This window comes from Lynx canadensis, chromosome A2 (assembly GCF_007474595.2).
Source record: "Lynx canadensis isolate LIC74 chromosome A2, mLynCan4.pri.v2, whole genome shotgun sequence".
Taxonomy (NCBI): Eukaryota; Metazoa; Chordata; class Mammalia; order Carnivora; family Felidae; genus Lynx; species Lynx canadensis.
Genome location: NC_044304.2, coordinates 145,008,573 through 145,023,668, shown reverse-complemented (window position 1 = coordinate 145,023,668; position 15,096 = coordinate 145,008,573). Strand labels below are relative to the sequence as shown.

Here is a 15,096-nt window from a genome sequence, read left to right as displayed (position 1 = left end):
GTTAAAAGCATCAAATCAGATATTTTAACTACAGTGCTTAACACACTGCAAGCATTCATCAGATAGTGGCATTTATTATTGCAAAGGACTAGCAGCAATGTTGGGAAATCCTTTCACATGCTACCTTATGTCCAAAATTTCTTCAGAGAACAGATTCCAAGAATCCTATTTTCTTTTGTGAATTGAGAATTGTTACACCGCTGATTTTTGATTCGGAAAGCGAGGCATACATAAAAATTCAATTCAATATGGAAATGACCCTAAAGATGTATGCAAATAAATACTCTGGAGTTCAGCGTCCTGGCAATTGAATGAAATATCCTTTTTGGTGAGAACTTAGTGGAAAGGGGGGCTGAACAGGGATTGAAGGCATTTTGGATTCATCTCAATGTGGCACATATTTCAGTTTTGTACATTATTTGATTACGTGTCTGTTTCATCCACTAGAATCAGTACAGAAACCCCGTCTTTGGTCATCTTTGCACTTCCAGTCCGGTGGACATTGCTGGGATAGTTGAATTGAGGCGCCTTGTCCACGGGTATAGAGAAATCCGAAAGAGGTTGGAAAGACCTCGGATCCGCTGCCAAGCAGGGATGCGCGGCTCACGTATGGAACACACATCGGTCCTATTGCTCCAGTCGTACGCGAGTAATCGAGACACCCACTACCGACTGCCGCTTCCCGGCTCCTGGCCTGGCAGGGCCACTTCCGGGAGGGGGCGGGGAGACAGGAGGAGGCGTGCCGGGAAGGAGGCCGTTTGCGCTGCACCAGGCGGAAGTGTACCAAAGGTATCGGTGCGGCGGCTTCCGGTCCGGGTTAACGCGGCTTAGGTACGCTGCGTGGTTTGTGTCGCGCCGGGACAGGCTTTTGAGGACAAGTCGGTGGGTAAAGAGGCGAGCACGGCGGCTGAAATTAGAAGTCTGGCGTCTAGGGGCAGGATAAGAAAAAAGGCCGGGAACCCGAATACAATCTAACCTCTGTTTCCGAGGGGGCAACTTCCACGGGAACCCCTCTGCCCTGGTAACGGCCAAAGAGGAGATGGCGCCAGTCAGGGAGCGGCCGTGGCCGACACAGTGAGGAAGCCTGAAGGCGGAGCAACCGGAGAACCCTCGGGAGAACCGCCAGAGCCGTCGCTGCCGCTACCACTGCCACCACCATGGAAGGGGCAAAGCCGACTTTGCAGCTCGTGTACCAGGCAGTGCAGGCGCTTTACCACGACCCAGATCCTAGCGGAAAGGAGCGCGCCTCGTTTTGGCTTGGGGAGCTGCAGCGTTCGGTGAGGGGCCCAGAGAGAGGCCGTTCTGCGCCGCGGGGCAAGGGCGGGGTGGGACCTAGGCTCGAACTGGAGCCTGAGCCGGGCGGTTGGCCTCGTGTGATGCTCCTTAGGGAGGAGCTGCTCTGCCGCGGGGTGGGGCTGCGAAGCTACATTTACGCCGCTTTTCGGAAACTAGTCGCAGCTGGTCGGTCGCGGACTGGCCCTTACCCCACCCCGTAGAATCTGATTTGTAGGTCCTGTACTCGCTCTTGGCATCGATTTGGTCCTGTTTAAGTTTTAAGCTCGCTACATGCTTCTTCAGTTCTGCTTTTCCGTTTAGTCTTTCAGCTGAATCCAATACCAGTCTTTCTCCATCTTCCACTTAGGGATGCTTTTTTTATCCGTCTCTTCTCGGTGTACCAGTGTTGCACCTGGCAGTTCCTTCGTAGCTTTCAGTCGTAGCTTTCACCTCACTGTTCCTTGCTGATTTTTCACTCTAGTTTGAGTCTATTATTCTCGAAATTCTCAGGTTTCTAGATTCTTATACACGTGAATTTCCGCCGTGTTTTCGAGTGCAATGTGATGTGAAGGGAAAAAAATATCAATTCTGGTTTCAGAAGATCTTTACAGTTCACATTTTGCTGCATATTTGGTCTCTAATCTTGTTTTTTCTCTGACTTTAGATTCTTTATCACAGCTGCCTTGATTATTCCATATGATTGTGTGAACATGCAGTGAGGGGTTTAATTTCAACCTATTATACTTTATTTCTGCATTCTTTGATTCACATGTCTTATCCTTCCTCTAATTTTTATATTCACATTTTCTGTGCTTTATGTTTTATTTGTGTGGGTGTTGTGTTAGAGAGAGAGTGTGTGTATACTTAATGATTTTGCTGACTCTACCTTTCTTATTTTTGCATTTTATATTCCCAAGCATATTTTTAAAATTCTTCCCTTTGTTTAAAAAACTTGTAACTGGTACTTAGAGGTGCTCTGCCCTCTTAAATGAGCCTCTGGGTTTCAGGTGCATAGTATTTTAAAATTTCTCAACTTTGGCTTTAAATGTTACATTAAAAAATTTGGGACCTCAAGTTCTGGATAACCTCATGGGAAGATAAAGGAATTAGACTCACTGTAGGCTACACAAGAAAATCACTCATATATGGTCTTATTTAGTGTTTAGTTTTTGGGGAGTCACAAGTCTCATACGCCATACCAAAAGTCATCTCTTCCCTACTAAACCTGCTTATTGTTGTGTGTATTTTAAATAATGAGTGCTTACCCTATATTAGAATTTGTGCTAGGGGATGGTATATGGAAATGATCCAGACAAAAATCTCTGCCACATAGATTTGTGGTGATTGAGTTAATATCTACAAAGAGCTTAGAAAAACTCTTGGAACCCAGAGCTTAAAGTATGTTAGTAATTAGGGGCGTCTGGGTGGCTCAGTCTGTTAAGCATCCTGACTTCTGCCCAGGTTATGATCCTGCATCGGGCTCTGTGTTGACAGCTTGGAGCCTGGAGCCTGCTTTAGATTATGTGTCTCCCTCTGTCTCTGTCCCTCCCCTGCTTGCACTCTGTCTCCCAAAAATAAATAAATATTTAAAAAAAATTTTTTTTAAGTTAGTAAATATTATTTAAATGGTAGTCACTATTCTTACTTTCCGCTATGCTCTGTTACAACCTTACATTATCATCATTATTGCTATTTGCAGTAAGGGCCCCAACTGGAAAAGATGGCAAGCTTGAAATGGAGTAATTCAAAAAGGGTTTATTTTATAAAAGTATTGTTTCCAAAGATGTTGGTATAATGTGGCAATAGTGTAGTAACCTGTTGCCAAATTGTTAACATCTCTAGGCCAGAAAGAGTAGAAGAGTGGTTACTTGAACTATTAAGGAAACTATGGAGTTGGCTGCCTTGGAATGGCAGTTGAAGGGACACAACCATCATGAGGTGATTTTTTCAGGGAGGGGGCTGGAGGAATAAATGTCTTGACCTTATTCTCCTAACCTCCTGGGATTCTTCTTTGGGCAAACCCAACCAGAAGTTAGGGGACGCAAGAACCTGTTGATACAGTCCATAGAGATCAGCATACCGAGGCAAAAAGCATGGTAGGCTAGGGTAGAAGAATAGAACTGGAAAACGTCTAGCACAGTCCCACAGTATCATTTTTAGGCATCTGGATTCACAACACAGCTAACATTTTAGCTCCTTAATTCCTTTACCTCTTTTTCTCAACCATGTGGTCATATTGTCACATCTTGGATCTTGTCATTACTAAGAAGTCACCAACCTCTCAAGTCACTAACTCAGCCACATGGTCACACAGTCAAACCCTGGATCTTGTCATTATTAAAAAGTTACCACCCTGAGTCCCTGGCTGATTCCGTTGGTAGAGCATGTGGCTCTTGATCTTGGGATGGTGAGTTCAAGACCTATGTCGTATGTAGAACTTAACATGTAAAAGAAAAAAAAAGTCACCAGTCTCCCCACATCACTAACTCAGACATTTGCTCTGATCACAACCCACTCTTCCAGTTTGTTGGCTTAAGGATTTAAGTAATCTCATATAATTTTATTTTTTGAAATCTATATTTTTAAAACTTAAAATTTAAAAATTTGGGGGGCGCCTGGGTGGCGCAGTCGGTTAAGCGTCCGACTTCAGCCAGGTCACGATCTCGCGGTCCGTGAGTTCGAGCCCCGCGTCAGGCTCTGGGCGGATGGCTCAGAGCCTGGAGCCTGTTTCCGATTCTGTGTCTCCCTCTCTCTCTGCCCCTCCCCCATTCATGCTCTGTCTCTCTCTGTCCCAAAAATAAATAAACGTTGAAAAAAAATTTTTTTTTAAATTTTTGAAACTTTAAAAAGTTATAAAATGGAAACTTTACAAGAAAAAGGCCTAGGATGTAAAAGAGAAGTTATGTGTAGACTTTTCTCTATGAAAGATGAGGATTTGGGCTCCCTCTACTTTCTCTTCCATTGTATCTAACATAGTTTTGGTTAAATAAATACACATTGTGCACCACGTAGCATATGTACTGTGGTAATGTTTCTCTTTTTGTGCAACTTTTTTTTTTTTTCCTCCTGGTGATAGTCCTTACCTTTTCTTTCTTTCACATTTGCTTCATTTTCTGTGTATCTGCAGTAATTCGTCCCAAATTCTATGTTAGTATGTAAATATCCTCTTAGTATGTTCAAATTGGTAATCTGTTTCCTTTTTTAGTGGAAGGAAACCTCTTCTGAGAGCTCTCTGTCTCTCTCCTCCAATCTGGCCTTGTTGTTCTCCAAGTCTGTTGCATAATTATTGTCTTGGGATCTCTTTAACACTCCTAGGGAATTCCCTTCTCTTTCTTGTGTTGGATGGATGCACTGAATCCTGGATCCCATGATCTTTTCTTGGAATACTCCCTCATTTGATGGGTAATTGAGAACCTTCACTCCTTCTTTCTTGTTGTATTTCTGTTGGTCTTTTTTCTTGGACCACTTTTATCCTGAGATCAAGCCTCTGGATATAAATGAGGCTGCTGGTGGCAGGTGGGAGAATGAGCCAGGGATGGATCTTACCACTAAGTATGTTGACTTTAATTTAACTGGTTTTCAGTATGATATTCCTGTCCTTAGGTGAGTCTACTAAGAGTCCAGAGTCCCTCTGCGTCAGTCTTTGCAAAGTAACTCTTGAGTCTTCTGTGATGGTGGGAGGATAGTAGCCTTGCCACTGTGTTAGGGAGAAAATCTTGGTCTAACTGCTTATGCAGATTTTGAACCCACTTTGTTTTTTGTTCCACCTGTGCATCTGCCTTCAGATGTGCCTGGTACTTGTAATTCCTGAGCCTGATTAGGATTTTGCAACATGAATCATTTTGCCCCTTGGCTTCCCCATTTTCATCCTGTCCTTCCTCTGAAAAAGTTTCAACTTTTTCAGACCTGCTAAGACAATTAACTCCTCCATTAGCTTTCTAGTTTTGTTTTGTTTATCAAATGATTGATTAACAATCAATGGACAAATCCATTTTTGTCCTTGTAGCATTACCCCCACCCTCTTTAAAATAATCTGTTTACACTGATTTTAATGGATTTTTGGAAGGGACCTATGGGCAAACAGATGTGTTCAGTCAACTTAGTAATGTTAAACAAATCCCTGCATTAGTTCTTGAATTTCATCAAAACCTTATTCAGTTGACTGGCTCCTACTTTTTCTTTATTAGGTCTTGTCTTTACTTCTATCTAATTTGGATTACAGCGTCTATCATTCTAGTCATTTTCTTAAATATACTATAATACCAATTCTTCACTTCTCATTTTTGGTAAAACTTTAGCATAGTTGTAATCAACTGCTTCTCCCTTTTCCTGTCAGCTCTAGGTGCTCTGCATCTCATTTTCTGAATTCTTTTTTATTTTTATTTTATTTTTTTTTTTAAATTTTTTTTTCAACGTTTATTTATTTTTGGGACAGAGAGAGACAGAGCATGAACAGGGGAGGGGCAGAGAGAGAGGGAGACACAGAATCGGAAACAGGCTCCAGGCTCTGAGCCATCAGCCCAGAGCCTGACGCGGGGCTCGAACTCACGGACCTCGAGATCGTGACCTGGCTGAAGTCGGACACTTAACCGACTGCGCCACCCAGGCGCCCCTCATTTTCTGAATTCTTAGGAACCTTGATCTTTTGGTTACCCTCTCACTTGCATCTTCATTCAGACACCCTCTTTACTGGGCCCTTCCCATCAGCATTCATACAGCTGTAACATTTCCAATAGTAAGCAAGTGGTTTTGAGGGGGTGGTGGTAGAGAATGCTACCTTTGTCCAATTTTGTGATTTCTTTGATTCTTTTACTACATCTATGCTGTTACTCTTTCCCAATCTTGTCCTATTTTATTTTACTTATTTTTTTAAGATTTTATTTTATTTTATTTTTTTTAAGTAATGTCCACACCCATGATGGGGTTTGAATTTACAACTCCAAAATCAAGAGTCGCATGTTCTACCAACCGAGCCAGCCAGGCACCCTCGCAATCTTGTCTTCAAATGAAGAAACTAACCTATCTTTTCAAACCCCAGCCTAAATTCTTTCTCCTTGAAGTCTTTTTTTTTTTTAAGTTTTTTTTTTTTTTTTTAAAGTTTATTTTGAGAGAGGGTGGAGCATGTGGGGAGGCACACTGTCCGCGCAGAGCCTGATGTGGGGGCTTGAACTCAGGAATCATGAGATCAGGACCTGAGCCGAAACCAAGCATTGGACACTTAACCGACTGAGTCACCAGGTGTCTCCCCCCCACCTTTTATTTTTTTGAGGGACAGAGAACATGCACCCGCATGCATAGGGGAGGGCCAGGGGGAGAGAGAATTTTAAGCAAGGCTCTTTGCTCAGTGTGGAGCCCAACATGGAGCTTGATCTCATGACCCTGAGATCATGACCTCAACCAAAATCAACAGTCAGACACTTACCTGACTGAGCCACCCAGGTGCCCGGTTTTCCTTGAAGTCTTAGTTGATTTTCTTCAACTGGAAATCATTTCTGCCTCCACTGAGCACCTAGAGCACTTTATCTAATTACATTTATAATCTGTATAATTTTCTTTACCTTTTGGAAATCTGTTTTCTTCTCCCTGCTAGACTGTAGAATTGTTTATATGATACAGTTGAGGAAATAACTTTTTCTTTTAACATTTATTCATTAAAAAAATTTTTTTTAATGCTTATTTTATTTTATGTATTTATTTGAGAGAGAGAAAGAGCGTTAGTTGGGGAGGGTCAGACTGAGAGGGAGACACAGAATCTGAATGAAGCAGGCTCCAGGCTCTGAGCTGTCAGCACAGAGCCTGACATGGGGCTCGAACTTAAGAACCATGAGATCTGAGCTGAGGTCAGATGCTTAACCGACTGAGCCATCCAGGTGCCCCAAATGTTTACTCATTTTTGAGAGACAGAGAGAGAGTGTGAGCAGGGGAGGGGCAGAGAGAGAAGGAAACACAGAATCTGAAGCAGGCTCCAGGCTCTGAGCTGTCAGCACAGAGCCAGATGTGGGGCTCGAACTCATGGAGTGTGAGATCATGACCTGAGCCGAAGTCGGAAGCTTAACCGACTGAGCCACTCAGGCGCCCCAGTTGAGGGAATAACTTAATGGTTATTAAGTAAGCAGTGATCAAGATGACTGACAGACAGATTCTTAAAAATGTGTGTTGAATGAATAGCTGCTTGTAGGCATCTCCAAAGGGATAGTTGGATATCTGAAATTTGTCTTTATGAATTTCATTTATTTTTGCTGCCTCTCTACCATACCTATGGGTAATTGAAAATAAACATTATTATTCAGTGTCCTATGATGCTCTGCTTTCAGTCTTTTCATCCTTTATTTAAAAAACAAATTTATCTTTGTGAGATAAGTTTGTATCACCCTCATTTATTAATTGTTATTTATTTCTTAAATATTTATTTGGAGAGAGAGTGTGGTCGGGACGGGAGTGGCAGAGAGAGAATCCAGAGCAGGCTCCAGGCTGTCAGTGCAGAGCCTGTTGTGGGGCTCGATCTCATGAACTGAGAGGTCACGACCTGAGCCAAAATCAAGAGTGGGATGCTCAACCAACTGAGCCACCCAGGTGCCCCTCCAGTGTATTTTTAAAAAGGTTATTTTGAGACAGATTTTGAAGGAAGCCTATCTTATCAGTGAACTATTCTGAACACTTTGTTTACCTCTGGTAACCCAAATCAGTAGACAGTGTAGAAAGCAATGGAAGGAAAGACCATCTCTTTATATGGCTAATGAATGATGCTATGCATTTGTTTTAAGTTTGGAATTTAGATTATAGACTACTTTTACAAATACAATCTGTGGGTCAGAGGTTACCTCAAAAATTTTAGTCTGGAAACTGAAAAGGAATGACGAAATCATAAAAAGCATAAGTCAAATCATGCTCTGATGGACTATGTTGACATTGTCATGTTTGGTTTATCACATATCCTTGGGAATTTTCTTCTACATATCATATCAGGAAAGTCAGGGATCATGGGATTTCAGTTTCAAATTTCTTAGTTTTCGTTTTTGGAATTTGTTGATTGTTTAGCCTAGTTCAAAAAACCAGTGTTTTGGTTTTCCTTTTAGCAGTTGCAGTTATTGAGCTGACATCTAAAAATCTGGGTTTTTTTTTAATGCTTTTGTTCTCATCCTCCAATTAAGTGACTCTTGTAACATGCTTTTGAAAGAAAAACCTTTTAGAAAAGAGAAAATATTCATTTACAAATTCTATGGATCAGTTAATTCAATGAACATAGGACTACTCTGCCTTGCCTTGCTGGAAACTAGAAAAACATAAATGATAAAAACTAGAGACCTTTATTCCAGAGTTGACCAATCTGGCTGTGTCATCTAATATGGTAGCCATTAGCCAGATGGCTATTATGGCTACTTAAATTAAAATTAAATAAAAAAGTGAAAATCAGTTCCTTATTTGCCACATTCCAAGTCTTGGACCTTGCAGATATAGACATTTCATGTCTTTGGTGTACTGGAGCCTGTGAATGAGCATTTGTGATGGTATTTATGTTGGCATAGTAGTCTGTTATCTGGTGGCATTCGTCCATGTTTGGATTAGTTTAATTTTTGTCTTCTCAGGCCTTGCAACTAGAGTTGGTGGTGTGATTCAGGATGTAAAATTATCAGGGCAGTGCTGTATATTCTAATTATAACACAGGTTTCTTCCAAAGCTTTCCAGATATTCCTTCAGCATTTTTTTTTTCATGTTGTTTGCACTGATGTTTATAAGGGAAATGGAAAATAGATGGTATAGATTTTTTTTATTGTAAAATATTCATAGCATAAATAACCATTTTTAAGTATAAAGTTTGGTGGCATTAAGTACTTTCCTGTTGTGCAGCTGTTACCACCACCCATCTCTAGAACTTTTCATCTTCCTAGACTAAAACTCTATCTATAAACTGTAATTCTCCATTCCCTCTTAACTCCAGCCCCTGGCAACACCATTCTTTTTGTCTGCATGAATTCGAGTATTTCAGGTACCTTATATAAGTAGAATCTTAACACTGTTGTACTTTGTGTTTTGTTTATTTCACTTCACATAATATCTTTAATGTTTGTTCTGGTTGTAGGTTGTGTCAGAGTTTCATTCCTTTTTTCAAATTGCAGTGAAATATACATAACATAAGATCCACTGTTTAACCATTTTATTTATTTATTAAAAAAATTTTTTTTGACATTTATTTATTTTTGAGAGAGACAGGGCATGAATGGGGGAGGAGCAGAGAGAGAGAGAGGGAGACACAGAATCCAAAGCAGGCTCCAGGCTCTGAGCTGTCAACACAGAGCCCGATGCGCGGCTTGAACTCCCAAGCTGTGAGATCATGACCTAAACCGAAGTCGGACGCCCAACCGACTGACCCACCCAGGCGCCCCTACCGTTTAACCATTTTAAAGTGTACAGTTCAGTGGGTTTAAGTATATTAATGTTGTGCATCCATCACCAACATCCATCTCTAGACTTTTTCCTCTTGTAAAACTGAAACTCTGGTTATTAAAGTTAACTGCCAATTTTCCCCTCCCTCCACCCTAGCTTCTAGCAACCTGCTTTCTGTCTCTGAATTTCACTACTCTAGGTACTTCATATGAATGGAATCATACAGTATTTGAACTTTTGTGACTGACTTATTCACTTAGCATAGTCTCCTCAGGGTTCATCCGTGGTGTATCATGTGTCAGAATTTCATCCTCTTTTAAGTTTGTATAATAATGTATCATCCTCTTTTAAGACTGTATAATAATGTATGTACCACATTTTGTTTATCCACTTATCTATCCATGAAAACTGGGTTGCTTCCACCTTTTGGCTATTGCGAGTGGGTTTGTTTGTTTGTTTGTTTTTGAGGAACCGCCATACTGTTTTCCAGATTTTATAGAATTTTAAGCTCTGTTGAATTTATAAGCATTTAATTCATAGGAAGTTGAGATTGCTCAGATTATCACTCCTGTATTTTTCTAGCTTGCACTCAGGTACTGAATTACTACCAGAGTGTTTTACTGCTGTACAAGTGAAGTCTCAGAAGCTTTATTTGTCTTTAATTGGAAATTCATAGTGTGGCTAAAGGGGATAATTTTGTAGTGTTTGACGTGCAGAACTCCTTAAAAATACTGACTTAGGGGCACCTGGGTGGCTCAGTCAAGCATCGGACTTCGGCTCAGGTCATGATCTTGAGGTTTGTGGGTTTGAGCCCCGCGCCTCGTCAGGCTCTGTGCTGACAAGTCAGAGCCTGGAGCCTGCTTCAGATTCTGTGTCTCCCCTCTCTTTCTGCCCCTCCCTCACTCGTGCTCTCTCTCTCAAAAATAATAAATAAACATAAAAAAAGAGAAAAGTCACTTAAAAATACTGGCTTAATTTTCCTTTCTTGTAGAGTTTCTAAAATGACAATATTATGAAACATATATTATTTTCCTTTGGTGAGAAATTTTCTGTTAATGGAGTTTACATTGTTTTTTTACCTATTTTTTTTCCTCAAGCCCATAGCCCATTTCTTTTCAGTTTTTCCTCTGTGTTCATCGTTTCCTTGTATTTTGTCTCAGCCATAGTATAATCCTATTTAAGTAGCCCCCAAACAGAAGAATATACTTGGAATGAGACCTGAAAATATACATGTTTTTTTTTTTTTAATTTTTTTTTTTTAATGTTTATTTATTTTTGAGATAGAGAGAGACAGAGCATGAACGGGGGAGGGTCAGAGAGAGAGGGAGACACAGAATCGGAAACAGGCTCCAGGCTCTGAGCAGGCAGCACAGAGCCCGACGCGGGGCTCAAACTCACAGACCGCGAGATCGTGACCTGAGCCGAAGTCGGACGCTTAACCGACTGCGCCACCCAGGCGCCCCTATACATGTTTTTTATATAAGGATTCAGAGTTTTTTAACACTCCAGTGCATTTTTTTTAAACGGTACTTTAAGCTAGACATTTCATATTCCTATAAGTTTGAAAAAGTTGAATCTTAAGCACATTGTTAACATATATGCTTAATATGTCTGATGATATTCTCATTCTTCTGGTTTAGATGAGTTGTTATAAAACTTGTTCAGATGGGCAGCAATAGGGACCAGCGATTAAAGGAAATACACTTTTTCTATTTTTGGCTTTCAGGAAGTACTGACATCGGCTTTGCTTCAAATGGTTTCAAGCTTGGCATTTTCTACTTTTAATGTAGGGCTGCCTGGTATAATTAGTAAGGCCCACAGCAAGGTGATTACCAAGGCATACTTCGGTCACTCCCAACCCAAGGTGATTTTATGGATCCAGATTTATCTTTTTTCAGGGCCCTTCTTGAGGTTAAATTTCACATACATAGGTTATTAAGGATTTTAAAGTTGGATAGGGATTTTTTTACTCTTGTCATGAAAACATCTCGGCAAGATTTCTCAGTACCATATTATACATGACTGACAGCCACAGTAGCACAAATTTGAGCCAAGTTTCATTTGGCAGAGTTTATTACGACTGAGGATTGTTTGAAAATGCTTGTCCCAGAAACACGGGGATATCATCCGAAATGGAGGAGACCACAGGGTGCAGTCTTGTTATTTGATCTTACGGATTCCTTTCATTGAAATCAAGATGGAACAGTGCATATGGGTGCTAGTCTAAAAGCTGACTTAAAAGTGGGTATTTCTTACGGAATTTGAATAGCTTATGTTTTTGTTGTTTTTTGCTTATGATCTTTTAAGGAATTATTTTTAGCTTGGAATCTCTTCCCTCCCATAAGAGAAATAATATCTGTCTTTTAATTATTTACTCAGTCATTATAGAGATGGCTGTCAAAACGTAAGTTGGCTGAATTTGTCTCTAAATGAGCCTTTTTGCTTCTAGAAAAGTTATTTATGCACACAAGAGTATTCTGTGGGTCTGGGAGCTTGCTAGGGGCTTTATATGACTATTTTTCATTTACACTCCTTTTGGAGCTGGGGGTTGTGTACTCATCACTGCTGTGATGAAGGTATTAGCTAAGTTCATTTCATCACGGGTTTTGCATTTCAGGCCGTCTTACAAAACAAGTTATTTTGAAAAATATAATTTTTAGGTAGTAATCTTTTTAGCCCATAGTTTGTGTTTTTCATAATACCCCCTTCAAACCATTTTCTTTCCCTGCTGTCTTAGAAAACCATCAGAAGGTATCTTGTGACAGACCCAGCAGTTTGTCCTAAATTTGTAAAATTCTCATAAAAGATTAGGTACAAAAACTTAAGATAGTTGACCAAGTTAAAAAGTTATTTTCTCGGGGCGCCTGGGTGGCGCAGTCGGTTAAGCGTCCGACTTCAGTCAGGTCACGATCTCGCGGTCCGTGAGTTCGAGCCCCGCGTCAGGCTCTGGGCTGATGGCTCGGAGCCTGGAGCCTGTTTCCGATTCTGTGTCTCCCTCTCTCTCTGCCCCTCCCCCGTTCATGCTCTGTCTCTCTCTGTCCCAAAAATAAATAAACGTTGGAAAAAAAAAAAATTAAAAAAAAAAAAGTTATTTTCTCTGTTTCAGGTAAATTAGACTTACTCTTTTTTTTACCTGTCTCATGAGAATGATTTTTTTTTCTTGATCTGGGAAATTCTGGTTTTCTAGCTCTATGCCACATTGCTATAGGACATGTGCCTAAAATGTGTTCTTTGATAGGTTTTTTTGTTTTTGTTTTGTTCTTTTCACTCTACTCTTAGTCTCCCCCTCCCTCAATATACTGTAAATCTTTAAAAGTCTTTATTTAATAAATATATTATTCACTAATTGAAATGCTTAAAAAAGTACAGCAACCTGACACTTTTATGTTACTTTTCAAATTTCACTGAAATATTTGTATTTACAGAATTTCATTTTCCATTTGCCAGGGCTCTTCTGTCCTCAGTGAAGTACTTGAAGTAATTCTGCTTAATTTGAGGAGTTTTTTGTAGGATTAACTAGCAGCTCTAATCCACTTCTAATTCTTGGCAGCTAAGGAATCCTTAGGCTTCCATCTGGGTGTGTGCTTGCATTGTTGACCGCCCGCCAGCTCAGTGGTTTAGGTGAATTCTCGGCAGTTTTAGAACTGTTGGTATAGAAGTGAGTCTTGGAGCAACAGAGCATCATTAAAGAAAGGAAAGGGCAAGTACTATTAGGATCTGCTGTGAAGCGTAATGAAAGACTTAGAGTATGTTAGTGAAAGGATTGCTGGGCCATAGCCTGCTTCATTCATATTCATCACATAGTCATGGAAATATCTTTGAAAAGACTGATACACAGGCCTGTTCTGCTACTGCTATGTGAAATGGAAGATTGGAATTAGATGCTTAAATGGAAAATGTTCTCTTGTTGCAGCCTCTTTGAAATGTGCTGCTGGTGGGAGCTGCAGCTTCCTCCTGCTGACTCTGAGCCCCAGGCTTCGGTTGAGATGGTCCTTTCAGAAATGTGGAGCTTAGTCCAAGCCTGGATTTCAGTGGGTAGCACCTGGCATCTGTGGCTAGAAAGTCCCATGAAGTGTAAGTGCTTTATTCTCTCCTTGTCAAGAATCCCTTTTCCTTCCTTCCTTCCTTCCTTCCTTCCTTCCTTCCTTCCTTCCTTCCTTCCTTCCTTCCTTCCTTCTCTTCCTTCTTCAGCCTTAGCAGAGGGGAAGTACAATGAGCAGTGCACTATAGTGTCTAGGATATCAGGATTTAGATGCATTTTCTTTATGATTCAGTGACCAAAACAAGATTACTTGTTTGGGGATGCCAACAATGCTGAAACTCCTAGAATTCAAAAGAAAGTGATAAATTATGACCCCTTAATCTATAGTACTGACAGTATCATCCCAGGTAATTTTTCATTGATAGTTTACTTAGTAGCCATGATATTTAAGTTTGCCAGGTTTCTTTAGAGGTCACTCTTGTATTTTATTCTTATTCCAAAAGACAAATAGTTGAAAAGAGAGGCACATTTGACCAGTGGGTGAAGCAGCTTGACGATAAGAGTGGTTGAAATGAGAAGACAGCTCTTTTGCTTTGGTTCTACCAGATGTATTTGCACAAAGAGCAATTTGGGAATTTTTCGAAGACCAGTTTCTCATAGAAGTGTCCTAGGAAATTCATATAGCTGCCATCTATATTTTACTTAAAACACAAAAAAAACCCCAAGATAATTACATAATGAGCATGAAAAGATATAAGTTTTATATTTGATTTAGTTGCTTTAATACTGTTCTCTTTTTTCCTATTTCAGAAATACTGGTAATATTTTAAAGTACACTCATTCCAGAAGATTCCCATTTTAGGGAGATTTTAAGGTTCTCTTCACTGACATTTTTCTGAAAATTCTAAATCTTCAGATTTTAGCTAGGAAATTATTGACCTTCTTTTCATTGCTAAAACAAAATATATGTTTAAAACAAAACAAAACCAAGGCTCCATCTGGGAAAGGCAAGTGAAGTTCTACAAGTGAAGATTCTGAATGAAAAACATCTCATCCTCCCAGGGTCTTTGTTTTCTTTATCTGTAAAGAACTGATTTGCTTGTTCTCTGTTGCTCTTTCTTTCTAAACATTTTGGATTCTGTTCTTAGAGCTGAGCTGACTGCCAATCCAGTAAGTATCTAGCTACCTAGTAAAAGGATGGGCTTTTTCATTTGGGAAAACAAAGAGGTGTTAAGGACTTAGGAGATGATGGTGTTGTGTCATTTCACTTTATATTTAAAAATTTAATACATACTTTATTTAAAGTACCTCTTAGGGCCAGAGGATTCTGAGAGATGTAGATTCAGTTAAGGTCTTTCTTTACCTTTGAAGAGCTTACAGCCTATTAGAAAAGATGAACAGTGGTCTAAGTAATTACAGTACAAAGTTCTACAGTTGAGCTGTTACAGAGCCAA

The 15,096-nt window shown here is 40.1% G+C and overlaps 1 protein-coding gene across 2 annotated transcripts in view; it reads left to right on the top strand.

The window, feature by feature from the left end:
* The first annotated feature begins 786 nt into the window (after window positions 1-786).
* TNPO3 (transportin 3) overlaps window positions 787-15,096 on the top strand; it is an 80,101-nt gene continuing 65,791 nt past the window's right edge. Inside the window, exons 1-2 of one of the 2 annotated variants that reach the window (XM_030308399.2) lie at window positions 788-1,277; window positions 13,574-13,734. Coding sequence is in view for 1 of the 2 variants with exons in the window: in XM_030308398.1 (XP_030164258.1) it covers window positions 1,158-1,277 (120 nt within the window). In the remaining variant the exon portion in view is untranslated. Of the gene's footprint in view, window positions 1,278-13,573; window positions 13,735-15,096 lie in introns of both variants that reach the window. The other variant, XM_030308398.1, reaches the window with a different exon arrangement.